The 24,892-nt window shown below is 48.7% G+C and overlaps 7 protein-coding genes across 7 annotated transcripts; 2 read left to right on the top strand and 5 right to left on the bottom strand.

The window, feature by feature from the left end:
• Positions 1-41: 41 nt before the first annotated feature.
• Positions 42-1,402, bottom strand: LACBIDRAFT_291657 (uncharacterized protein; the record flags this gene model as incomplete). Its single annotated transcript, XM_001873325.1, has 9 exons — positions 42-89; positions 143-219; positions 276-371; positions 432-465; positions 517-663; positions 719-902; positions 953-1,022; positions 1,084-1,152; positions 1,210-1,402. 9 exons carry the CDS (start codon positions 1,400-1,402, stop codon positions 42-44), a joined length of 918 nt encoding a protein of 305 aa, XP_001873360.1.
• Positions 1,403-2,523: 1,121 nt separating this feature from the next.
• LACBIDRAFT_242915 (uncharacterized protein) lies at positions 2,524-4,302 on the bottom strand (the record flags this gene model as incomplete). The annotated part of the gene is given in 8 exon segments (XM_001873324.1): positions 2,524-2,817; positions 2,868-3,009; positions 3,059-3,171; positions 3,226-3,367; positions 3,382-3,761; positions 3,817-4,062; positions 4,112-4,171; positions 4,222-4,302. The coding sequence occupies 8 exon segments, from the start codon at positions 4,300-4,302 to the stop codon at positions 2,524-2,526; spliced, it is 1,458 nt and encodes a 485-aa protein (XP_001873359.1).
• A 143-nt stretch (positions 4,303-4,445) lies between these two features.
• On the bottom strand, positions 4,446-6,904 carry LACBIDRAFT_291655 (uncharacterized protein; the record flags this gene model as incomplete). Its single annotated transcript, XM_001873323.1, has 2 exons — positions 4,446-6,609; positions 6,662-6,904. The coding sequence occupies 2 exons, from the start codon at positions 6,902-6,904 to the stop codon at positions 4,585-4,587; spliced, it is 2,268 nt and encodes a 755-aa protein (XP_001873358.1). The 3' UTR covers positions 4,446-4,584.
• A 486-nt stretch (positions 6,905-7,390) lies between these two features.
• LACBIDRAFT_301043 (uncharacterized protein) lies at positions 7,391-9,075 on the bottom strand (the record flags this gene model as incomplete). The annotated part of the gene is made up of 2 exons (XM_001873322.1): positions 7,391-8,901; positions 8,955-9,075. 2 exons carry the CDS (start codon positions 9,073-9,075, stop codon positions 7,391-7,393), a joined length of 1,632 nt encoding a protein of 543 aa, XP_001873357.1.
• Positions 9,076-9,218: 143 nt separating this feature from the next.
• LACBIDRAFT_291654 (uncharacterized protein) lies at positions 9,219-14,131 on the top strand (the record flags this gene model as incomplete). The annotated part of the gene is made up of 5 exons (XM_001873943.1): positions 9,219-10,365; positions 10,442-11,140; positions 11,412-12,223; positions 12,276-13,895; positions 13,925-14,131. 5 exons carry the CDS (start codon positions 9,219-9,221, stop codon positions 14,129-14,131), a joined length of 4,485 nt encoding a protein of 1,494 aa, XP_001873978.1.
• Positions 14,132-14,523: 392 nt separating this feature from the next.
• LACBIDRAFT_170594 (uncharacterized protein) lies at positions 14,524-15,524 on the bottom strand. The gene is made up of 5 exons (XM_001873321.1): positions 15,472-15,524; positions 15,414-15,421; positions 15,250-15,363; positions 14,812-15,195; positions 14,524-14,762 (listed from the first exon to the last, which is right to left on the bottom strand). Exons 1-5 carry the CDS (start codon positions 15,473-15,475, stop codon positions 14,610-14,612), a joined length of 663 nt encoding a protein of 220 aa, XP_001873356.1. The 5' UTR covers positions 15,476-15,524; the 3' UTR covers positions 14,524-14,609.
• Positions 15,525-15,691: 167 nt separating this feature from the next.
• Positions 15,692-21,535, top strand: LACBIDRAFT_187086 (uncharacterized protein; the record flags this gene model as incomplete). The annotated part of the gene is made up of 15 exons (XM_001873942.1): positions 15,692-15,943; positions 15,976-16,086; positions 16,135-16,545; positions 16,596-16,820; positions 16,873-17,286; positions 17,336-17,674; positions 17,730-17,935; positions 17,988-18,819; positions 18,870-18,931; positions 18,980-19,175; positions 19,230-20,099; positions 20,160-20,313; positions 20,376-20,541; positions 20,594-20,644; positions 20,698-21,535. The coding sequence occupies 15 exons, from the start codon at positions 15,692-15,694 to the stop codon at positions 20,813-20,815; spliced, it is 4,407 nt and encodes a 1,468-aa protein (XP_001873977.1). The 3' UTR covers positions 20,816-21,535.
• Positions 21,536-24,892: the final 3,357 nt, after the last annotated feature.

Below are 24,892 nucleotides of genomic sequence, written 5' to 3'. Positions count from 1 at the left end.
TAGATAAAGAGAGTTATTTACTGGCGATGTCCGAACCGAGCTTACACACAGAAAATCGTACCAATACTGAGGCCAACATAAGGTCCAAGCTGTGTAAATGTCAATCGTCGAGTGGACGGAACAGACGATGGAAGGTCTTTACGTGATCCAAAATGTTTCCTTTGAGAACGTTGGGAACGGATTGGTTTTGGCAGCGAGAATCAGTACTGTCATCGCTGCCTGAGAGGTTGCAGATACATGTAAGTCATTATTCAAGATTTTTGTCTGAGGCTCACCAGGACAGGAAATGGCTGTTCCAGTAGATAAAAGATGAACCTCGCCGTGGGGATGGGCATAACCTAGAAACCTTCCGGGAACAGTAGGGATAATATCTAGATTCGAGATAGAATGAGAAACACGGCAGAGGGAAGCACCTAATCGCCAGCACCCACCAAATTTGTTGTTGATACGCCGCAAATCAGGAATCTAGGGCGAGTTTGAGAAATCTCAAGTGTCATTAACGTCTGTTTGTGATACCTTTTCATCGATGAGCTGCGCGAAAGCAGCATTTCCGATGCGAGGAGTCCCATAGGTGACAGCCTTGATAGATGTGCCAGCAGGAAGATTGATGTTCATGTACAACGCGTCGAGTACAGCCAAGGCGCCGCCGAGGGAATGACCGACCTAGGAGCCCAATATTGAAATATGAAGGGCAGAGATGATTACCTCGGAAACATACAAGAGTGACGCTGGTACTGTTCTTGCTTGCCATGAGACTCTGCACCTCTGCTAAAATTTGTTGAGCAGTGATAGCGTGCTGGTCTTTGAAACCATCGTGAACCAATACAGCAGACGAAACTCCAGGGAACAGAGTAGCGTTCAGAGGATGCATGGTGATCTTGATATCGGTCAAAATGGAAGCACTAAAGAAAAATCAACAGGCAGCACGCAACTGGACCACGAGGAGACGTACAGGTGGATAGGGTCTGTACCTTCGTGTGAGACAACGATGGTATTCTGGTCTGGCCAGTAACCAACGAAATCTTGGTAGTATACGATCAATTTATTTTACCAAAGGGTAACGGACAGAAGAAAAAAACCAACATATTTGAGTGGTAATACCGTCGCCTCCAATGAGGGTTGGCTCAAATCCGGGGAGGGAATCGCAAATTTCTGTCCAATGTTGGGAAGTCAGTGACATATTAGAGAAGATGGGTAATGATGGCTTACTGCCGCATTTCCATCCCTGCAACTTGGCTGTCGGGCAGTACGAAGCTCGGGCAAGCTGTGTAAAAGGTGATAAATCTGAGATGTCAGTGTTTGAAAGGGCTGTAATGTCTCGAGCTTTGAAATAAGGAGCAGGAGCAGCGAAAACACTGAGAAATTGAAGAGCAACGAAGAGAGCGAAAATAAATGCCAGCATGTTGGAAAGAAAAGGGATAACCTCCAGAGGTACAAGAATAATTCGAATGGTACATTGCGGGGGTTTATAAAGTAGTCAGGGCGGTTACGTAGGAAACGGGGAGAGAGCATATGTTTTCATTTAATTGGCCCCTATTGGCCCATTTGATTAGTGTTGCTTGTGACTGTTTGAAAGGAAAGGATAAGAATTTTGTTTTATGTGTTTTGGCAAGTTATAGTTGACATGGTTCGTCGAATTGCGTCGCAAGTGCATCAGCAGGCGTCCAGGTTATTGCGTGCTAAATATCTAACACAAGAACCAGTATGGTTCAGAGCCGTCCTCGATAATCCTCCTCTTCCCCTTCCTCCCAAAGCTCCTCCACCACGCACAACATACGACCAGAAGCCTGGCAGCCCACAGAACATCGACCTCCGTGCTCCTCGTCCGTTGCCCATCTATTATATTGAAGATGAAATTCGTCGCCAGTTCTTTCGCGACCACCCGTTTGAGGCCTTCCGTCCCACAACCTTGATAGAGGGTGAGCAAATTGCTCCACTTCATGAGGTAAAAGGCAAGGCCTGGTCGCGTCTCAGGCAGAGAGGGAGAAATCCTAAACCAGAGGAGTAAGTCCTATCAGCTTTATTACTGGCAAAGTCTTATAACTTCTTACTCAGTGCTGTTCAATTCGCCCTCAACCTGTATAACCACCATGATATACCTCTCAGTGAGGCATACGCCAGAGCCGTAGCGCAGTTTAGATCTTTGCGTTCCGAACATCACGTTGCTACCACATTCGCTGTCATGGAAGCCGAAGAACTTGGAGCCGTTTTCTTGCCAACTGAAATTGAGCATGGTTTCGAGAAAGAGAAGAGAGCTCTGGGAACATGGGAACGGACGAAAGAGATGGACCAGAACGCTTTGACTGCTCGAAAACGGTGGAAGGCTATTGTCCAGAAGCATAATGGAGTCGACCAATGGACGAAAGGACAAGAGTATGTGAGACTATGGAGGGAGGGTGTCAAACCAAACTATTCGCCTCTACTGGCCGAGCCGTTGCCTCCTCCTTCCTCAATGGGGGCCGATTTTTTGCAGGTGGTCAGGACGCAGCAGAACTAGTATATACAAAACAAAATAGGAGCATGTCAAGCCTTCACGCGTGATTGTGCTGCCTGTGCGGCGTTCACTCCCATCCACGTTTTCTCTACCAACCCTAGCAACTTTTGCATGTCCGAACTCCAATCGTTCATAACGTCCTCTGCGCTCCGCTTATTCTTGAAGTTTACGATTCCAGTGGGCCGATCTATTCTTGCCCATATCGTAGCAGACACGACAAGCCGCGCGAGAACTTCTTCAGTTTGTTTGGGCGTGAGGTCAAGCAACGAAGTGAGACGTGTTAGGGTGATTCGTGTATAGTACTGGGCTACCACACGGATGTTCTAGAAACAGGACGGTTAATTCTGTTACAAAGAGAATACACAAGGCTTACGTGTTCGATAACACGAGTGTGTAGGTCTTCCCAGCACTTCTCCGACGAGAAGACCGGCGTTTTTCGAAGGAATTTACCATAGAGCGATTCGATGCCAGGCCACCGCATAAGCTCGCGCGTGGTGAAACATTTGACGAGGTTGCTGATGTCAGTTCAGCAGGTGTCCTTAACTACAAGTGTGAATTACGCACTAATGGAGCTCAAGTTTTGCGAGGGCGGGATCCACAAAGAGGTGATGAAGCATATCCGACTGTTCGTTGTTATGCGGGGCAAGTACCACATAATACGCAATGTGTTCAAGGGCCTGTAAACTTCTTGGTAAGATTGAACATCATCAACGTTGAAGGAGCGCACATACAGCCCTTCCCTTGTCGTTGACATCTTCCTTGATGGAAGGCGTCTCCCAGACTTTATAATAATATTTCGCAACATCCAAGTAAGAATCACCGTGGAGCGCGTGTTGGATCATCATGTCGTAGTATTTGAGTTTGAGGTCCTGTCTTTCATGGTCAACTCAATATGCGCCAAATCGAACTCATCACAAACTTCATTGTCCTTATCCTTCAAGAATTCCTCGTTGACCTTTCGACCACCAACACGAACTTTAATCCACTCAGCCTCCCCTCCACCAAGTGAATCCTTTCCATCCTTCTTCTCCAGTTCGTCGTCTTTCTGGCGCGCGACGGCTATCAAAAGGCGCATTTGTTCCAAAATAAACTCTGTCTTCTCTCTTCGTTCCATAGAAGAGTAGGTCTCAACTTGTAAATCTGAAAGGAGATCTGAGGCAGTCTGTAGTGACTCTTTGGGATCCGGAGAGGTAGCTGATTGGGAGAGTCCCTCATGATAATGCGCGAGAAGAAGTGTGACGCGTGCTCTCGGCGTTTCCAAAAAGATCTTTAAGGTTGACCTTGAGTGAATAAAAAAACAGAATGATATACCGGAGACGGACCTTTCCCTCTGTCACCCCTCGCAAAGTTTCAACCAACTCTAGCCACTTCTCATTCCCGTCTCGTTCTCTAACTTTGTCTAACCAACTCAACACCTGCTCAACAATGGCTTGCACAGCAGCTTTCAATTGACCGTGCTTTTTACTCAAAAGGCTGATGGTGGAGTTCAAAAGAGTATAGTCTCGTGCATCGTAGCAATGTTGGACGGCAGCTTTCACCAAGCGTAGTGTGGATGTAAGATCGGCTGCCTGAAGAAAGGGATAAGAAAACGAATATCCCGCGAGTTTGGTCACGTACGTTTCTTGTGTGCTTCTCAAGCGCGAAGAGTTTATCCAAAGCGTCTTGCAGTTTACCCGACTTTTGGAGTATGAATAGTTGAACTTGTGAAATTGGGTTAGGCGACATACCTTTGCTATTGATTCAACTTCTGGAAGTAGAGAATCGACCTCTTTTGTGTAATCTTTTTCTTGTTTCTTGTTGTCGGCCATGATGGATATCCAGGAAGGTGTTTTGTTCCTCTGTTCAAGCCATTTGGAGTGACGCGTCGCGTTATTGTTGCTGTCTGTTTGTTCCACCCCTTTTTTGGACCACAAGGCCACACTGACTTCTAAGGGTTTTATTGAAATCTTTGGGGAGAGAGGAAAAGGCGTCGCATGTATTTCATGTGCATAGTCATACGTGTCATAAAGTTGGGCATATGTGTTTTCCTAATGATGGTCCAGCCAGGGTAGATATACGTAAGTATGGAGAGTTGTAAAGTAGCAGGATAATTAACGGACTTGAAGCGTGCTCAAAGGAATGTCCTGTGCCCTGCTCACGGGCGAAGAGGTGGTGTCAGATGCAGGTACTTTTTTGGATGAAGCGGTTGTCGATTGTCCTCTCAAGGCCGAGATACGATCAACCGCCGCAAGATGCAGAATGCGAGTTGAAAGCGAGAGAGGGTTGCGGATAAAAAGCCTATAAACAAAGGAAAGGAAGCTGAATATCGAAGGAATGACGTAGAAGGCTGAGGAAAATTGGCCCATCAACCACTTTTGGCTTCCATATGTGGGCGATATAACCTCGAAGGTATCCACGCCTTTTGATGAGGTCGAAGTTGTAGCGTCGACATACACCGAGGCAGTCAATGGCCGTGCATCAACACTGGCTTCTTGGATCGCTGGCGTTGCGTCGATGGCAACCGAAGATGACTTTGCGATGGCCTCTACGGCCTGGTCCGTAACGCGAGGCGACCACTGGATAGCAGCATTTACCGTTCGCACCTGAGCAGAAATTCCACGGCTCATCGTTTCCACGGTGGCATCAATCCCCTTTTCCAACATGACAGGCCTCACAGGCTCGATGACCCGCAAAAACGAGCGCTCTGTGAAACGCACCAGCTGAAGGTGCGGAAGTGTGTCAGAAACCGTCTGCCAATTCTTCGCATTGGCTTCGACGAAGCCAGGACGGTTTTTTTCCTGAAACCATTTGATTGAGTCTAAGCGAGGTGCGAGGTGGCTAAGCAAAATCGAGACTTGCAGGGGATCACTGATCCAGGAATGGCCGACATGAAGCCGAAGGAGCGATGGGGATGACGCGGCCTGTGTCCTAAGTAGTTCGGAATTGCCATGAGTTGCGTTGATAACAACGCCAAGGGTGTGCAATCGCCTGCACTGGCTTGTCAGGAATGAGAAGGACTCGAGCGTCAATGTTGGGGGCCCGTTCAAAGACGGGAAACGAGCTAATGGGCAGAGGCGAAGCGTTTCGAGATTTGGGCATGCATGCGCCAGGCATTCGATGTCAAAAGGGGTGAAAAGGACCGATTCGGGGAGGTCAATGTCGAATCGCGTGAGCTTCGGCAACTCTGAGAGGTACTCCAGTGAGAGATGGCCAGATGGTGCATCTGCCCTTGAAGTCGAACGAACTAAATCCATGAATTTCGAAGATCCAGTTGCGGTTATACGCAATGACTGCAAGGTATCTCCAAAACGATCGCACAGCAACCCGCACAGGTCTTGCCAATCAGCCTTGTCAGGGGGGTCTTCAATGACAAGATCTAACTGAGTCAAAGGGCTATCGAGGTGTCTCAAAAAAACGGCGATATTAGCCACTTCGCCTGTCAAATTCAGCTTTCTCATCTGCGCAAAGGAACCTTTCGACATTAAATCCCCGGTAAGTCGTAATGCAGACTTGCGAATTTCGGTGAAATCAAGTTCCTCACCGGAGAAGACACCGCTATCTGTGGAACCGATGGAGCTTGGCGTAGAATCTCCGGAGCGTGGACGAAGTTCGTCGAAAAACCCTTCCACAGCTATTGGCGATCTACCGGTCAAGTCTAACTGCAAGTGTTTAAGCTGAGGTAATGCGGCAGTCCAACGACCAACGCCAGGGGACAGAGCCCCGGGAGCGACGAGGAGCACCTTCTCCAGGGCATCTTGGCGAAGAAGGAGCTCAGTGAAGGCATCTGGCAAGCTAGTCGGGGAAATGAATGAGAAACCTGATAATTTGCTTCGACTCGACATGTCAGCGAGAAAGGCACCGATCTGGGCGAGCTTCAGATTGGTTCCAATCTCCAAGTGAACAACTCGGAGTTCTGGGTTAAGAAAAAGAGCACAGCGATCTAAACCCGCGGCTGTCTCGGCTTTCCACGTCAACTCTCGCAGGGAAGGAAGTATGTATGTGCGAGGACGAGATTCGTCGAGAATAGGAAAAACAGAGGTAGCGACGGCGTTGGAGTTTTCGTCATATGTAAGACGCTGGACGAGTTCACCGTATCTGAGAACGTTCTTCCAATCGTCGCCTTGGGGGGTCTTGACCTAACCGTGGTTGTGTGAACAAAAAATAAGACTGAAATTACGAGTATCATACCAAACCCAAACCAGGTCTGCGAGCCTTTTTGAGAACGTGGCCTGGAAACAGTCCAAGAATCGGAACAATGGAATCCAACTCCCTCCACAATATCTTTAAGGCGGGCTCAGAAAGTGCCCGGCACGTCCGAGCCAGTCGGGACAGAGAGCGCCTGCCATTTGGCGCATCGTGAATTGCTTCGAGCAACTTCTTGGTAGCAACGGGGTCACGAAGGATGACGGGGAACATTTTCTTTTCGTACATTGCGTATGGACGATAGCCTCCTTTTGTTTTCGCTTTGAAAGCTTGTGCTGGCACGAGACGGAGAGCGGAGACTGGTCGAAAGACTTGTACGGTAGAAAAGGATGTGAGGTGTGTAGTCTGCTAATGAGTTGAAAGGCAGAAGAAAAGCTGGTCTTTTAATGGACACTTAATGAGGACTGCGTGTGTGGCACGCTGTCTGTGTAACTTGCACCGTCATGCAGGATTCCTGATGTGTGATCGGTGTCATATACATGCTCACGCCATGGACATGAGTCCACAGCAAGGTACCTGTGCTGAAGCCCCACTGAATGTCAGTGGCGATAAAGAGTCGTGAACTTGCCTAGCTGATTCTTTCTCAAGAAAAGATTACGGCGTTCGTCTTGCAAAATGAAAGGGTGCTTGCGTGACAGTGACACTCTCACGTGGGAAACACGTTTCGTGTTTAGCAAGGAGGCAGCAACCAAGCGGCAGGAACACTGTTTTTCGCTAAAGCTCTCCTACTTCCCAAGGCACTGGTTCGCCTTCCCAGTCATCTTCAACTTCCACATTTGTTCTTGTACTCTCGTCCCCATCCGTCACGTCATTTTCTCCAATGTCCCAAATCTCTCCACCTTTGTCTGGGTTGTAGTGCGCGAGTTTTCGTCCATACAACACGCTCTTAGCGACTTGAGCCTCTTGACAATCTCTCCACTTAGCATCAACATACCCCAAGGACAACACGCGCCGAAGTTTATCAGGGAGGTCAACCTCGAATTTGCCGTCCTGCGGATGTCTAGTTGTAGGGATGCTCTGACCATGAGGACCTGTCAAACGGGCATAGACTAAAATGGGGTCCGAATCAAGTCCGATGTGTTCGTCATCATATCCTTGTCTGCTTGTGCGCGCAGCTCGCGTGTGTGACCGATCAATCAGTTTCAGTCCACCCTTGTGGACTAGCAGGTCTACTTCGCTTTCGCTTTCTCCATCGATTTCGGTGTTGTTTGCCAGTTTCGCTTTCTTTCTGGTATCATTAGCCTTCCCTTGCGTCTTCTTACTGGCAGCCGAGGAACCAGAAGCTGCGGGAGGAGATGGAGGTAGAAGGCGCGGCTTTGATTGAGGACGAGTCTCTTGGACAATGAATGGATTTTTCTCGGCGTCAGAAATGGAGCGCTTGCGTGATGAGCGAATATCTCTAGTCGCTGTTGTGTCGGCATCGTGCGAATGCGATTTTTGAGTGTACAAGGGGATCAAAGTTTTCACTGAGCTGCTCCTCGGTCTCTGTGAACTAGCCGAAGGGTTCCCGTCCGTCAATTCTCCAGACGCCGTCAGATCCAATGGACCAGATGTAGTCATCCGTGATTCTGGGACGGTATTGTGGAATATATCGAGACCGCCCCTTGAATCATTAGTAAATGCCTTTATCTTTGATAGGTCGTCTATGGGGGCATTTCTCGCGTTGAACAAGGGTGCGAAATGTTTTCCCTTTGCATGTGGCTTCAAAGGGGAGTTGTCTACAAAGGATGAATCGTTCAAGACTTCTTCTTCACCTTCGCAACCGAAATTGTCACTGTTTGTCCTAGACTGGAAGCGCGGAAAGGGGAGGGAAGTTTGGGAAATTACGCGTCGCCGTTTTTCCTTACTTGGGGACGGGGAGACGGGTTCTCCACGAAGGCGTTTTCTTGCACGCGACATAGCTGTTGAAGGATATGGCGGGGATATGGAGGTGGTGGGGTCAGAAGCAAAGCGGGGAGGAAACAGCTCCAGAGATGGACTTGAGCTGTCGTGCAAGCGAGATTTACTAAATGGGTTTGGCGATAACTCTTGCTCTGCGGTAGCTTTTGCCTTTTCTTTTTTCATTTTATGAGGAGAAAAGGGGTTGAATGTAGAGAGGGGAGCGGTCTGCACGATTGGACGAGTGGCTGGCAGGGTCAACGGATGGTCAGGGGACGGAAGCCTCGGAGGCGTAGACGGGGTAACTGCAAGCTTAGAGAGTTTCTTATACAGCTTGTACTTGTCGGCTGGGATGAATTCATAATGGATTCAAAGGCAAACGGATGATGACAGCACTGACCAATGTGAGGCTGGAGTTTAATGTCGTCAATTGTTGGATCGCGTGCATTTTTCGCCTTGAAGGCACGTTCCCAGTTCTTTATATCCGCTCGTAGTTCGGAGATGTTTGGAGCTGCGGGCATGGTGTGCTAGGCAAGGTGTTCTCTGCAAGTGGCTTGTAGCAACCGAACAAGACGCGTACATAATGCCAAACAAAGCAAGTTGAACTTGGATTTGATGTGGATTTGACTTGAATTGTTCTGTCAATTTGCTCGCTGTCACCGTCATGAACGCCGCACGCCCCCGACACAGTGTTCTTGTTCTTTTCGACCCTCTATTGGCCGTTAGCGACCCAACCACCCCTCCCCGCAACATATCGTCTCCAGATTCAGACAAGGAGAACGTCAACACCCTCACCGCGTTCTTTAATCGCACTTACAATTCATCACATCCCCAGCCTCCTCAGCTCAAAAATCGTCTCATTGATGTAGGAAATGCTACCCTAGATGAATCTTCTATCAACGCCTCTCTCATCGAAGAAGATGGCCCCGAGGCTCACCTGATCCACGACTCTGACGATGACGAAAATGACACATTAACGTTCCGCCATATGACTGAAGCGGCCACCCCAAAGTGGCACTCTAGACCCACGCCTTCAGCAACCAGTAGCCCTTCCCCTTCAGCCCTTCGCACTCCATTGGCCGACCTTCCTTTAGAACGCGATGCAACTCCCCTCGCTCGTTCCAAAGTCTATCGACGTCCAGTCGTGCCTCACTTGTCAAACCTATCCCAAGTGCAACCAATCACTTCTCATGAGTCATTTTCAGAGTCTGTCGCAAAGCCAGCAACGCCCATTGCCAGCACATCGGGGTCGTCGATTCCTCCTATTTATATTACTCATGACGACCTACCAGATTCTTCTTCGGAGTCACTCAGCAGTTCCGTCTGCACTTTGAACCTTGCGACACCCACTGGAACTCTTCTTACAGACACTTCACTTCCTGTTGTCGTTTCACCTCCCTCAAACTCCATACAAGATATCCTCCCCGTCCCCTCCTTGGATCGGTCGAGATTGAGGCCCAATCCGCCACCCTCCGCCAACTCAAACCGCTGCTCTGTGGACCTGCAATCCTCTTTCCAGTTACAACTGGAATCTGCAGATGCCACTTTTGATTTACTCAACGACAAAATCTCTTTCCTTGGCTCAAAAAATGGCTTGGACTCGTTCTTTGATGCTATTGAGGGAGAAGACAGCTTTGACATGAGTGCCGAGCAAGGGAAGATGGAGTCGGTCTTGAAATCCATGAAGAATGAGGAGACAGACGGAGCGCCACCGAGGATAAAGACATCTGATGAGGATCTAATCACTCGTAAGCCAACGTCACAAGAACGGAGGTGTTTCGATTCACTGGGAGTCAAACGTGCTAGTTTATGTGAGTGACTTCTGTGTGGGTGTATCTCGGAGCTGAGTTATCTTAGCAAAGGCCTTACCTAAAGCAAATTTATCAGGCCAACAGGACCTGGAGAAGCCTTCGCCTATTGTCGTTCCCACGAAGCCCTCAGAGCCCCCCTTGTTATCCACTCCGAGCTCGAAATGCGATCTTCCACGGGTCCCTCCGCCCGCTGTCCCTGCTCTCAAGATCGTGAAACGAGCCAAGGTGTCAGGTCATTCGAAGTCGAATTCAACGAGTAGCACCAGCTCTTCTGAGGGGCCTACTTTTGCTTGTGCAGGCGTTGAACTTGTCTCAGCTCGAACGATACCCTCTGTATCGATGACCGGCCGTTTGCCTGTGTCGAGAGGGGTGTCGCCCAGATCTTCTGGTTTAGTGCCTAGAAACACGACTCTTCGAGCTCCCGCCAGTAGAAATAACACTGCTCCCTCAGCTCCTTCCGTTCCAGCCGCCAGTGCGCCCATTGGGAGTGGGGCACGTAGGGTGCTGATCTCAGACGGGCCTACTTTGCAGCCAAGAAGCAGGATTGTGGCAAACTCCATCCAATCAAAGGAGGGTCCTTTTCGTCTTCAGCGGCCTGCACCTGTTTCGAACATTCTCACGAAACCACTGGCTGTCGGTGGCCTCAAGCGTCCTGCGAAGTATGGGAGTTCTGTTGGGACAATTTCGAATCTTCCAAAACCTGTCTCGCGGAGTGGAACATCAAAATTGCCTACAACCGGTCTTCGCAATGGCGGCAGCAGTCTTCCTGCTCGGCGTGTGATTTGAGGTCATCGATTGGTCTAACAGGTGGTAAATCCATTGCAATCTTCCAAGATGGATCGATAAAGGCGGTGGGGTGGACCTTTTAGCTACTTTTTAAAGCAATTAGACGTGTACTTGGATTAAATAAAAATAAGAATTTGGAGCTGCATGAGGTCGCCAATCTCCGGAAGTACTGCCAGGTTTCCCCCCTGAGCCTCATTCTCAACTCTCGTCTTAGGAAGTCGGTGAACTGATGAAATTTAGATTGTCGAAGCCCGTTGTAGCTGCAGCGCCGAGCAAGAAACCGATCGTGACATTCTCAACAGCATTCTATGATGACCCCGCGTTCTCACCTGATCCTCGCTCTCATCCCTACTTCGCTACGGAATACAATTGGGAATCACCTCCTGCGCCAGGCCATCCAACTTTGAGGGGTCAGCGTCGACGGCGCTCCCCTGGTATCCATGACGCCACTGCTGAGACGGAAGTCGATTCCTTCCAGCTCTTACAGCCACCCAATTCGCCAACATCTCCAGACGGCGTCGACGAGCCGCAGTCCACATCATACCCACCCCCTTCCTCTACCTCCAACTCCATCGTTCTTTCTTCCATACCAACTGCGCCTACCCACACGTCCATACTGTCAAGAGCGTTTGTGAACTCAAAGGATCCCACAAGAAAACGTGGTAGTCTCCTAAGCTGGCTAAAAGAGGCTCAGCTTAATATGGGTTCCTTATCCAATGTTACAAAGCCATCGCAGAGTCACCCTGATGTTCCCCCTCCCCCCTATGAAGCAAACCCAGCGAAAGTTACGAAGCCTGCAATGCTAACAGCACTGACAAGCGATCGGCAATCGGCTCGTTCCCGGCTAGCGACAATACCTAGCCTTCAGGGTGGAACAAATCAAGGAGGGCCTGCGCATAATTGGAGGCTGCAGGACCTAGATAGAATTGATGAACTTGACCACAGCAACCCACTTGGCATTGCACTACATCACGGAGGCCCATACGAAGCGGTGCGTTCGGCTGTTCAATCTGGTGTGCAAATGCCTCTAGGCTTTTCGAACAATGACCGCGGTCTTCAAACAGTCGGGGATGTAAGGATTATTTACTAGGCATCACCATGACATTGTTTACCATAGCATATAGGTATATACGCCCCCCCAGGCACCTGCTGGTGTTCCTTTGAACTTGTCACCTGGTCAAATTCTTCCTCGGAACTTTAGGCGGCAGCAAGCCAAGCCTCCTCGACTGCGGAGCGGTGAGGCTTTCCTCTCATCACCAGGACAGTTGGAAGCTTCTCGGAGCGTCCCCCAAGAATCCGTTATTCCACCTCGACACCGAGCTCAGCTGTCCGCTACTGGTCATGCAACTCCCCGTTACCGCAATCATCCACCGCGTCGTGCCGTAGATAGTCCATTTGATGGACCAGCAATCCAGATCGGTATGGCCATGATGCAACTTTCTGCATCGCCTCCAAGGCTAAATGACTATACCTACAAGCGAGCACAACATGAATCGGAGGTTGATCCGTATGGCCTTACCCTGGAACCATTGACATATTTACAGCAAGCGTCGGAGAAAGGCGGCTCCTTAACGCCTCATTGCACAGCCGAGCAAGTTGTTATGAATACAGATCTATTGACGTCACAGAAGCGTTCCGTCGGTGACGATGGCAAGCAGGTTCATTTGCCACATGTTACTGTTGCTTGGGAAGTCGACGGAGCTTCAGCACAGCGTCAGGAAGGGTGCCTGCCCAAGTCCCCTCCTTCCCCTATTGACTTTCAGGTCACACAAAATGCAGCAACTACCCACGAACCTACCGATCCAATTTTTTCTTCTCCAACCGACATGTTCCAACACAAGGGGGGAAGGGCGGAAGAGAATAGACAAGCGTTCATTGCCCAAAGCGAGATTAGCAATGACAAGGACCCTCCTCCCTATCCGCCTCAGCCCAAGAACGCAGGCAAAGCAGCACTGCAACAAACGAACGGTGTTGCCAACAAGGAACCCAACTATTTCAAGCAAACTGGGAAAGTAGTTGACGCTCAAGGTCACCACTGTCCTCTTGACGACGTCGTCCAACATCAATTTATTCGGTACGAAATTCATCCTTCTCGGTCCCCTACTGGAAACCAGCATGGCGACCAAACCGGTTATGAAGTAGACTTGCGGCGATATGAGGTCCCCGATCGACCGTTGCAAGATTGCGAACCTACTGAAGGAGATGAACAACATATCGATTGGATTAACGCTGAGGACGGCCAAGACAATCGACATGCTGCAACTGGCCTGGCTCGCAGCGCGCCCAAGAGCAAGAACCACGACGAAAATCATCTGCAATACCATTATCCCTTTACTCTAAAGCGCACATCATGGTCGGATCAAGGCTCCACTGAGGGACAACCTCGACTCCCTCCTAGTGGTGTAGACCATACCTTGCAAACGGGCACAACTCAACATATCAACACTATGCCCCAAGGGACACATCAGCCTTTGGGTCATGCCCACAAAAACCAGCAAATGAATTTTTTTCATCACCACCTCTCTGCACATACAGAAGTTTATCGTGGATCTCAGGTTAATCTCTCTGGGAACGACCACTCCGCCAATCCAATTTCCTATAAACACAACAGGAACACTCATGGGACGAGCGTGAACTTTCATGATGATGGGCAATATACCAACCTTCATGCTAGGGATGGGAGCGCCCGAGATCAGTCGAGTTATTCTCAAACAATCACAAATCAGCCAAATTTCTCGCAAGAAGTTACTCCCGCTTATCTGTACCCTCACAGCGCGGCAAAACAGCTGCCACGTTTTCTTCCAAAGAAACTCGTTATGCCTACCCCCCTTCAACCGCCAAATTTACCGCCAACGCCACCGTATCAATACCCATCTTCGTTGCAAACTTACCTTCATTCTCAGCCGATTCCTTCACGGTCTCCATCACCCGTGGGGCCCATGCCGCCAATATTAGAAAATACCTCTCTGTTACTACATGAACCACCCAGTCGTAAACTCAAGAAACGACCGAGTGTGGTAGTGCACCCATTAAAGAGGACGCCTTCCACCGTCATCTCGTTTTCACCGGATCTTATCCCTTCAACCAATGTAGAAAAGTCGACCTTCCGCACCAGGTCCGAAAGGCCTACGAACAGAGTTTTGAGCAAACGAAGAACCAATTTTTGAGGTACTACTCTCCCGTTTTTACTTGAACCGTTCTCTCCACAGATAGATTGTGCGCTCATTGTTTTTTTTTTTGTCGCTCACTTAATATGTAACTGTAGGTCTTGAACTATGTACAGTAATAACTGCCTGTATGACTATCCCAGCCTTGTTTGACAGATTGTTTTGTATGGACAAGAAGCCGAACACTCAGCTACAAACAACATGCATTTTGGTGACGTTCTGCGATAGCAGGGAGCAAGTGTACTACGTATTCCGGCGATACTATTACTTACAGGCCAGAGTGAGGATACATCAATAAGCGAGACGAAACATGAATTGGAAACTGTACTGCTTTGTGTCCGGATCCCAATGGGACCAATTCCAGTATCCAGCATCATCAGCTTCATCCTCGATTTCACGAGCTGGGATACGGAAGGCGATAGTTTCGTAGGGTTCAGCCGCTACCTAAAAAAATGATTTGAGGCAGCAAAGATAGCGACGGGGAAGGACGCACAATTAAATATTGATAGGCTTTGTTGGGTGGCTCCCGTTTTTGTTCCCAAGCGCTCATGAATCGACGTCGCGGGACCACGCCATCCTTGATTTGAGGTAGATGCACTTGAACCATCATGCCTTCCTTTCCAGTATCCCTATCGCGAACTTTTGTGACGCGGTACCCTGGGCGACCTATCTTGAGGAAGACTTTTCGTTGAATATTACTTTGTGCAGGTGCAATCATGAGTTGTGTGTCTTTTGCATCGCGGGCTGCGCGGCGAGCAAGGTTTGTTTGATGCTTTTTCCCTTGTGTATGTGCAAGGTAAGAACCCTCATTGGTGTGAAGGGTCAAGCATAGACGACATTCGAGAGACCCAAGGTGGTTGCGGAGAATATATGGATCCTTGAGAAAAGTCAACAGTCATTCGATAAATTTCGCAGACAATGGGCATCTTACCTTCGCCAAATCAATGGTTTCGAGTGCAAGCTTTCGGAGGCGCTCCCGCCTGTCGACATTCGTCTCCGAAGCACCAGCAACACCTCCACCTCCAAACTTGGAACCAACTCGATTCTAACTCATCTTCAGCCTTCTATACATGAACGTAAGAAAAATGTGCAAACCTGATAATCTATAACGTAGGTCAGTAGTGCCTGGACAAGAACGATTTCTGGGACTGACCCATGAACAAAGATTGGGTACTAGCAGAGTCAAAATTGACGCAGTCTTATTAAAGGCCTGGCAGTGGTTTGGTCAACCAGTGACCAGTCGAGGTGATGAAATCGTGTACGTTACGGTAAATCACGTGACGACATTACCCTAAAAAAAACCACCTTCAGTTCGCCTTCAATTCGTTGGCCTCTTTTCACCCCTCGTCGATCAAAACTTCGTTTTCGACGTGATGCCTGCTCAGAAGCGTTCCATGGAGAACGAATCAACAAAGAACGGGTCTAAAAAATTAAAGATCGCTGATTCCAAACACGAGAGACACACCCCTTCAAGTGGGGCTCCGTTACGTGCAGAGGAGCTTGACTTTCCCCGTGGTGGCGGCACGTCGTTCACACCCCTTGAAGTAAAGACAATCCGAGCGGAGGCCGTTAAGGAAGCCAATGTAGAACTTTTTGAGGTTAGAATCAGTTTTTCATATGCGAAAGTATCCTAATTTTGTGACTATTGGACTTATAGGATACCCATGTTGCGAAAAAGTCCAAAAAACGAAAACGTGGCCCCGATGGCCACACCCACCCCGCTGGTGAGAATGCCAATAGAGTACGAATCGAGCATCTGAATTATAAAGTAAGTCACTATCGGTTTCGAGGTGCTTAGGCTGAAAGAGTTTAACAGAGGTTAAATGTGGGGATGAAAATTTTCGGCCAAATTGTCGGTATTTTGCCGTTATCGTTGCTTGTTTCTCTTCCCAACCAATTATCCGCCCATGTTCCCATAACAAATATATCCTCGCAATTTACGAGCGCCCTTGAACGAATGGACAACATCAGCGAAGGGTCTGGCGCGGATGATGAGGAAGGAGCTGGACTATCGGATTCTGATACCCCAGATCTCTCTGATATATTCAGGGTAGGACAATATGTCCGTGCGGTGGTGTCCGCTATACATGCCCCGGGCTCAAGTGAAGCTTCAAGTCTTGGAAAATCGCGGGATGAGACCAGCAAGGCTAGCCGACGGGTGGAGCTCAGTCTGGTTCCTGAAAGAGTAAATGCCGGAGTTCAGAAAGCAGACCTCAAAAACGGATTTGTATGTTCTTCATACAGGTCTACGTTTTCAACGACTTATCAGGCCATTAGACCATGACAGCCGCCGTCAAGAGCGTCGAAGACCATGGATATATTTTGGATTTGGGAATTTCAGGTGTCGAAGGATTTTTGGCTTTCAAGGATACAAAGATGCGGCCAAGTGGGAGCATAGCGTTGGATGTCGGTCGGTTGCTGGACGTTAGTGTAACCAAGCTGTCCGCAAACGGACGGACTTGTAATGTCACTACGGACCAAGCTCTATTTTCGTCGTCCTATGTCTGTCTTCAATTCCATTCTTTTACATTCTGTTTACTCAACCCATACACAGGTCACTGAGATGTCATCCGTCACATCGGTCCTTCCTGGCGCTTTAGTGCAATCACTCATAACTGCGATCCATCCCACAGGTCTTAATCTTCAAGTCCTTGGTTTTTTCGAAGGTACCGTTGACCCAGTGCATTTAAAAAAAGGGGGGAAAGCGTACCAGGTTGGTAAAAAGGTTAGGGCGAGAATATTGTATGAATATTCTTCATCCCCCCCAAGATTCGCGTTAGCCCTAGTAGACCACCTCACGAATCTCAGTGCACCCTGCATCAAAAGCAAGGAATTACCGGCTGAGACAAAATCTATTCAAGAAGCCTTTCCATTGGGTACGATCATTGAGTCTGCGAAGGTCCTCCGGGTGGAAACGGAGCGGGGGATCATTGTTGAAGTTCAGCCAGGAGTCGAAGGTTTTGTACATGTTCGTAAGATTCCCTTTTTCTTTTGCAGTGCCTCAAAGTCCTTGGCAGATATCCCACCTCTCAGAGGACCACGTACCATCTCTTTCTTCCACTGGCCCATGGAAACCCGGCACCCTTCATCGAGCACGTGTAACAGGCTACTTTAGCTTTGATGGTCTCTTGCAGCTCTCCTTCAAGCCATCGATCATTGAGCAGAAGTTTTTGCAAGTGAGCGATGTCGAGGTCGGCGAAGTCATCAAAGGCACAATCAAGAAACTTACCGATTCTGGCCTCTTCGTCTCCTTGTCGAGAAGTATTGATGGTGTTGTCTGGCCCAACCATTATGCGGATATCACCCTTAAACATCCCGAAAAGCGATTTAAGCCTGGAGCGGGCATTAAATGCAAAGTTAGCAATAGATTCAACCCGTCTTTATAATCCATGTGGTTAACATCCTTGCCAGGTTCTGGCCGTCGATGTCTACCGGAAACGCATTTCTTTAACGGCAAAAAAGACGCTCCTCGATTCCAACCTACCCATTTTGTCAAAAATTGATGATGCCAAACCAGGCTTCGTGACTCACGCAGTGATCTTCAAAGTATACGGCAATCACCTACTGGTTGAATTTTACAATAATCTAAAAGCAATTGTCCCAGCAAAAGAAATCAGGTACTATTCCAATGTCTAACTGTGCTAAGCTTGGCTGAGGTTGATGTTGCAGTGACATTCCGATCAATAAACTCTCAGATTCTTTCCCAATTGGACGGGTTGTGAGAACACGGATCATTTCTGTCGACACTGAACAGGGACGGATTGTAGCGAGCATTCGACAAGCCCTCGGCAACAAAGATCCAGTCAGTGACATCAGCGCTGTCGAGATCGGTAATATCGTGAAAGGATCCATCTCCGAGATTCACAAGGACAACGCTCTTATCATCCTTCAACCAACCCAGATTCGAGCTTTGCTGTCTCTAAAAAACCTGGCAAATTTTCGTCAAATTTCTTTGGGTGAACTCCTTGTCAAGTTAAAAGTTGGTGATGAACTGGATGAACTCGTTGTTGTCACCCGAAATCCCGATAAAGGAGTGGTCATCGTGGCTAACACACCCAAGAAGGTCCCGTTGCTTAAAGGATCAAGTGTGTCCATTGATTCTTTGAAAGTCGGTCAGATCGTCGGAGGTCGTGTTACTCGACATACTCGCCATAGCGCCTTAATCAAGGTCACTCCACAAATTGGCGGAACATTACACCCGACAGACATATCGGATGACTACGACATGGGCTTAGTACTCCCTCCCGTAGATTCCATTCTGAGGGCCGCGATCATCGAGATAGATCGGTCCAAAAACCAACTCAGGCTGTCCACCCGCCATTCGAAAATGTATCCTGAATCTACCAAAAAAATTGTTGACCAGGAGATCATCCATATCTTTGATATCCATGTCGGAGACACTGTCCGAGGATCAATTAAAAGTGTGGCTGACCACGGGTTGTTCGTGACCATCGGTCGTGATATCGATGCTCGTGTACAGATTCGAGAACTTTTTGACGACGTTCGTGACGTTCCTGCTCCAACAGTCTTGTTTTGACCTTGCGTTCTTAGTTTGTCGAAGACTGGAAGGCTCGCTTCCAGGAAAAACAGATCGTGAAAGGTCTCATTCTCAGGTACTCTTTGTCCCCACTAACATACGCAAACTACTAATATTTCAATAGCGTTGACCTCCAGACAAGGAAAGTAGAAATGACCCTCAAATCGGGAGATCTCTCGACTAGAAATGGTTCATCCGTTGGGTTGGCTGATCTCAAAGTGGGTCAGAAGGTCGATGGCCTTGTAAAGCGGATTGAGGACTACGGTCTGTTCATCAACATCGATCGTTCAAAGCTTAATGGTCTTTGTCACAAATCACAGGTGTGTACTATCACTAGATGGCGTCGTTTCTTGTATCCTGAGGGTTTCCTCTAGCTCTCAGACAGTCAGGGAGCTGGTGTCTCATTTGCGCTCAATAGCTTCCACGAGGGAGATCGTGTGAAGGCCGTGATTATAGGGATTGATAAAGCTCGTATCTCTTTGAGCCTGAAGCCTTCTCTTTTCAATGAAGAAGATTTTCAAGAGGGCGCTGACACCAACGAACCGATCCCCGAACCTTCTGGAGTGATCAAGAATGACAACGTCGAGACAAGCGATGATGACGAGGACGAAGAAGTCGACATCTCGGACTCCGAAGGCGAGGGCGACGATGTGATGGATGTCGATATTGATCAACCCCTGGCCCACAGCCGTCCGGTTAGCGCACAGAAACCCAGAGTCGTCTCCACGGCCCCAATACCTTCATTGGCGTTGTCAGGCGGGTTCCAATGGTCTTTTGGTGAACAGCAATTAGGCGATGATTACGATGCGGAATCACCCTCCAGCGAATCTGACTTGGAAGGTGACGAATATGGCAAGAGGAAAACGAAGCGTCGGCGAAAAGCGATTGAACACGACCTCACAGCAGAAATGCACACCAAGTCACCGGAGTCCAACGCGGACTTTGAGAGGCTGCTTCTGGGGTCTCCGAATTCGTCGTACCTTTGGATACAGTATATGTCCTTTCAGCTGCAACTCTCAGAAGTGGAGAAGTCTCGAGAAATTGGCCGCAGGGCTATCGAAACTATTAACTTTAGGGAAGAGCAAGAGAAACTGAACGTGTGGATCGCCCTGTTAAACCTGGAAAATGTTTATGGCACCTTGGAAAGTTTGGAAACAACCTTTAAGCAGGCAGCTCGCGCGAATGACTCGAAGACCGTACATCTACGTCTGGCTTCAATCTTCGATCAATCAGATAAATTGGAGGTTAGCGAAGTTTGCACTTAGCAGGAGCAGTCATTGAACGTCGTACCACATTTCTTACAGAAAGCCGAAGAACAATTTAATCGGACCTGCAAGAAGTTTGGACAAAGTTCCAAGGTTTGGACACTCTTCAGTGAATACTACTTGAAAAGAGGAAATATGGAGGAGTCGAGAAAGCTCCTTCCACGGAGCCTGCTGAGCCTAGACAAACGCAAACGTGAGCGATTTACGTTTGAAGTACACTTTTCAGCGCCTTGAGTTGAAACGGTATGAATACAGATTTGAAAACGATATCTCGCTTTGCACAACTGGAATACAAGTATGGTGATCCTGAAAGAGGAAGAACACTGTTCGAGGGCATTGTTGATTCACACCCCAAACGATGGGACTTGTGGTCAATATACATGGACATGGAAGGGGTGCAGAAAAATATCCAAGGCCTCCGGTATGCCCTTTCCAAGCCTTTTGTCTACACCAATTACATATGTATGTGGCAGGAACCTCTTCGAACGGGTTTTGACCCTTCATATGACAAGCCACAAAGCCAAGTGCGCAATTCGTCACCTCTGGTCGGCCATCACTAATGCTATATTTTTGGTAGATCATTCTTCAAGAAGTGGCTTGAGCTTGAGAAACGAATAGGAGACGAAGAGGGTGTAAGTGATGTGAAAACAAAAGCAGTCGAGTGGACACGAAGAGCATCAAATGCACAACAATAATTACCAGAAACGTAGAGACAACAGATGGAACTTCTTATAGATATGAGGCAATGATATCAGTGCAGAGCATGTAAGTAAAGAGGGAGAGCAGAAATTAGAACGCGATGGAATCCAAGCGAAGTTGTCAAAGTAAAAATATCACGGGTATATGCAAGTGATACATACAGCAGGAAGGGAATATCATGAGTGGGGAGACCTTGTGCGTTCTGATACTGCAGGCTCAGAATCGAAGTCACTCAGTGGTCGCCTATTGCTCATAGAGCTGGCGAGCTGTCGCTGCCAATCGTCCAATTCACTAGATAGATGCTCGAAAGCGAGAGCGTTCTCCGAACTCGAAGTGCTGGCTCGCCTGCCAGAGATGCCTGACATCGGCCTGCCCCTGCCAAATGAAGGCTGCTCAACTTCAAGAAGAAGTCCAATTTTATGAGAAAGTTGCTCGTTTTCTCGTCGAAGGATTGTATTTTCGTTGCTAAGTTTCTCCATCAGTGTTTCGTCGTGACCCCCACGAGCAATAACAAGGGAGGCCTGTAGTCGTTCAACATCATGTTGGAGTTCTTCCACTTGCATTAGTCGGTCATCCGATTCCCGTTGTGAGGTTACAAGATTGTTGCGGAGGGCCTCAAGGTCCTTTTCCAGGTTGTCGAGTCGCATCCGAAGTTCTTTGTTTTCGTTGTGCAACCGCTGACCTTGTCTCTGAGCATCAATGAGCTGATTGCGCAACCCCTCATCTTCTGATGAGGGGGTGCCACGACCATTGATGTTGCGAACTCTCGAATCTGACGATTTCCCACGTACGGCGTCGAGATCGGCCTGAAGTTGACTATTTGTATTCTTCTGCTTCGTCAGCTCATCGCGCATTTTACGCATCATCTTTTCGGTGCCCCTGCAAAATGTCAAATTAGAAAAGAGGAGAGAGAAAGTCCACGAAATGCTTACTTCACGTAATGAACAGCTATTTGATAGTCTTCCTCCATTTGGTGCAAACGCTCCTTGTATCCCCTTTCTGTCTCTTCCAGTTTGCGTTCAGCGTCTTCCGCGCGCGCCTCAGCGTCTGTGTCACTTGAAGCATTTTGTGTTGATCGCGCATGATGGAGTTGGGCGGATAGTTGGGTAACCTGCCCTTCCACTTCTCGTGCACGACGTGCGACCTGAGCAAGCTCGCGCTCTGCGTTTTCCTGAAGACGAGTGCGCTCGGCAAGTTTATTTTCCAGCTCGGCAATAGCTTCTGGAGACGCTGAGCCTTTGGACCTAGAAGATGGGCGGAATTCACCCTCGTCAATGCCAACGCCGTTCTCCGCCAGATAATTACGAAGCATGCCCATTTTGAGATTGGTTTCAGAAATTTCCTTGTCTTTGTCGCGAAGGAGGTTGTCCTTTTCAGATGTCTCCTTGCGGGAACGTCCAGCATCCGCATGTGCTTGCGATAGTTGCCCACGTAAAGCGACAATTTGTGAACGAAGAATCAGCTGTTCGGATTCCTGCTCGCGGGTGCGGCGTCGTTCATCTGCCATCTTCTTCTGAGCTTCATCAACTTTAGCGGTCGTCTCCCTCAGAAGCAAACGGAGAGACTGCGCTTCCGCTTCTACAGCTTGTAACTTTTCAGAATGTCCACGGAGAAGACGATCTTCGTCTGCTTTGAGATCTTTGTGAGAGTCAAGCAGTTCGCCAAGGCCGCCAGTGGTAAGCGCTCTGAAAGCATCTGCCTCCTCGCGAGACTTGGTCCATGAATTTTCGACATCTGTTAATCTCGCCCGCGCCGCCTCAGCTTCTAAAGTTCGGGTCTCGACCTCGCCACGCAGTTCAGCCAGATCAGATTCAATGGCGCTGATCTGTTCTCGTGCCCGTTGATACTGCATGTCTACCTCCTCCGCCCGCGCAGAAGCTGCTTGAAGCGCTATGCGGGCTTGTTCCAAAGCCCGAATATGGTGTTCCTTGGATTGAAGGAGCTCGTCGAGTTGACCACGCAAACCTACTTCATCGGCTTCCCTCTGTTCAAGCAAGGAGCTTTGGGATACCAATTTATCAGCATGATCCCTCAGCTTGAACTCCAGAACTTCATATCGCTCCAAAAGCTCATTATACAGCTCTGCTATGCGATTGTGTGCTTCATCGGCTTTCTCTGACCGTTTCAGCGCGTCCGACGCACGAGCCTCAGCTTGATCATACAACATAGTGTGCAAAGCAAGAGAATCGCTCAGTTCGTTCAACTTGCGGTCTTGCGACCAACGCTCGTTCATGAGTGCAGACATGTGCCGTTCCAAATCCACAATACGATCGCGCTCAACATGATGCACCTCAGTTTTGTTGTTCGCTTCCAAAGCTGCAATTTTGGCACGGTAATATGCGGCCTCTTGCGTAGCAGTTGACTTTATGCGTTCGGCTTCTGCAAAGCGATCAGAGGCTTGTTTTGCTTGTTCAACCATTGCAGTCTTGACATCGAAAAAAGTCAGATCCTGCCGATAAAGTATTCAACGATCTTCTACTCACCTGGACTTGAGATTTGAACTGCTTAAACTTGAGAACCAATTCAGAATACCGCCCGTCGCTTCTGTCCTCACTTGCTCCGCTTAGTGATAGATCGGGACTACCTTCTCTATCCACTTGGACGTAACCTGCTCGAGAAGCTTTGCTCAAAGCCTCCCTCATCCAAATCATTTGACGTTTAAGGCTGTCAAGCTCCAGGTCTTTGGCCTTAAGATCTTTCAGGAGATCAGCAGCCACATTCCCAACGGACCCACTGCCGCTCTTTGACGTCGGTCGAGCAAACCCGTTGACGATAGGAGATGTTGTCTGTGGAGTGCCATATACGTCGCCGGAAGCTTTGACACGCTCGAGGGCAGGAGACGCTCGCCCAGTCACAGGTGACGCTCGCCCAGTGATAGGAGATGCCCGCCCAGTAACAGCAGGTGACGATCTACCAGTAATGCCGTTGATCCCCATAGACACTCCTACCATACTTGGAGGTTGTCCCCCTTGTGCGAACGCGTCTCCAGCGTTATTTATAGGGGATACAGCTCGACTCGCGACATTGAACTGGACTGGGCTTTTCGCTCTTGCTTGGCTAGGATTTGAGTCAGGTGATGTAGCCCTTTGAGAATGCGATTCCGAGGTGCCCGTGTCCATACCATCATCTGTGCCCGCCAGGTCATCATCCTCCCTCCGTGGTCGAACAGGTGTTTTTCCTTTTCCATTTGGGGGTGTTGGGAATGTCTGTTGAGGCAATCCGGTTGCTGATTTTATAGATCTGCCTGCAGGAGACAGGGCACGCCGAGGGTCTTCGTTGTCCGATCCAACAGCTGGAGACATTGATCGCCCATTGAGATGTACAGTGGACACTTGAGGGTTCTGAGCAGTGACAGAGGGTTTTCGAGCAGCATTCTGGCTTCCTGGCGGAACTGCAGCACCAGGGGGCGGCCCTTTGCTGGAGTCGGGATATTTGATGTGTTCTAGAGAAATTATAAGATTAAAAGGTTGAGAAGCTTTTTTGCACCGAGAAACATACTTGTATCCAAAACGTGGGTTATACTAGGGTCGTCCGATTTCGACGGCGTGAAGGATTCTCCCCCCAATACAAAAACTCTTGTACCCATTGAAGCCATGGCATGTCCAGATCGCCCACTAGGAGATGGTCCCATGTTTTGGAACATATACCATCGCTGGTCTGGAACAAAAACGTCAAAGAAGGTAACCGTTTTGGTAGTTATGAGACTTTACTAGAGATTTTAAATGCAGCGAGATCACCAAGATCCTTGCCATCCACCCCTCGACCTCCAAACACATAAATGACATCGTCTACAATGGCTGCTGCGTGACCCTCCCTCGGTGAAGGAATAAACCCAATGCATTGAAGTTCGGTCCACTTTCTGGTGTTGAGGTCAAAGGACCACGTATCATTATAGTGGTAGGATCCGTCCGTCCCACCAAACCTAAAAGATATATGTTGAATTTATTGGCGGTCACAGGGAAGTTAATAAACATACACGATGATGCGGTCTTCGTATGTGATGCAAACATGCCCTGTTCGAGGCGCAGGCTTTTCAGAAGTGGAGGGCTCATATAACTCCCACCCTGCTCGGC

Source organism: Laccaria bicolor, genomic scaffold, assembly GCF_000143565.1.
Source record: "Laccaria bicolor S238N-H82 LACBIscaffold_1 genomic scaffold, whole genome shotgun sequence".
In the NCBI taxonomy this organism is placed as follows: domain Eukaryota; kingdom Fungi; phylum Basidiomycota; class Agaricomycetes; order Agaricales; family Hydnangiaceae; genus Laccaria; species Laccaria bicolor.
Note: the sequence above shows the minus strand (reverse complement) of the source record. Positions and strands in the feature narration are given on the sequence as shown.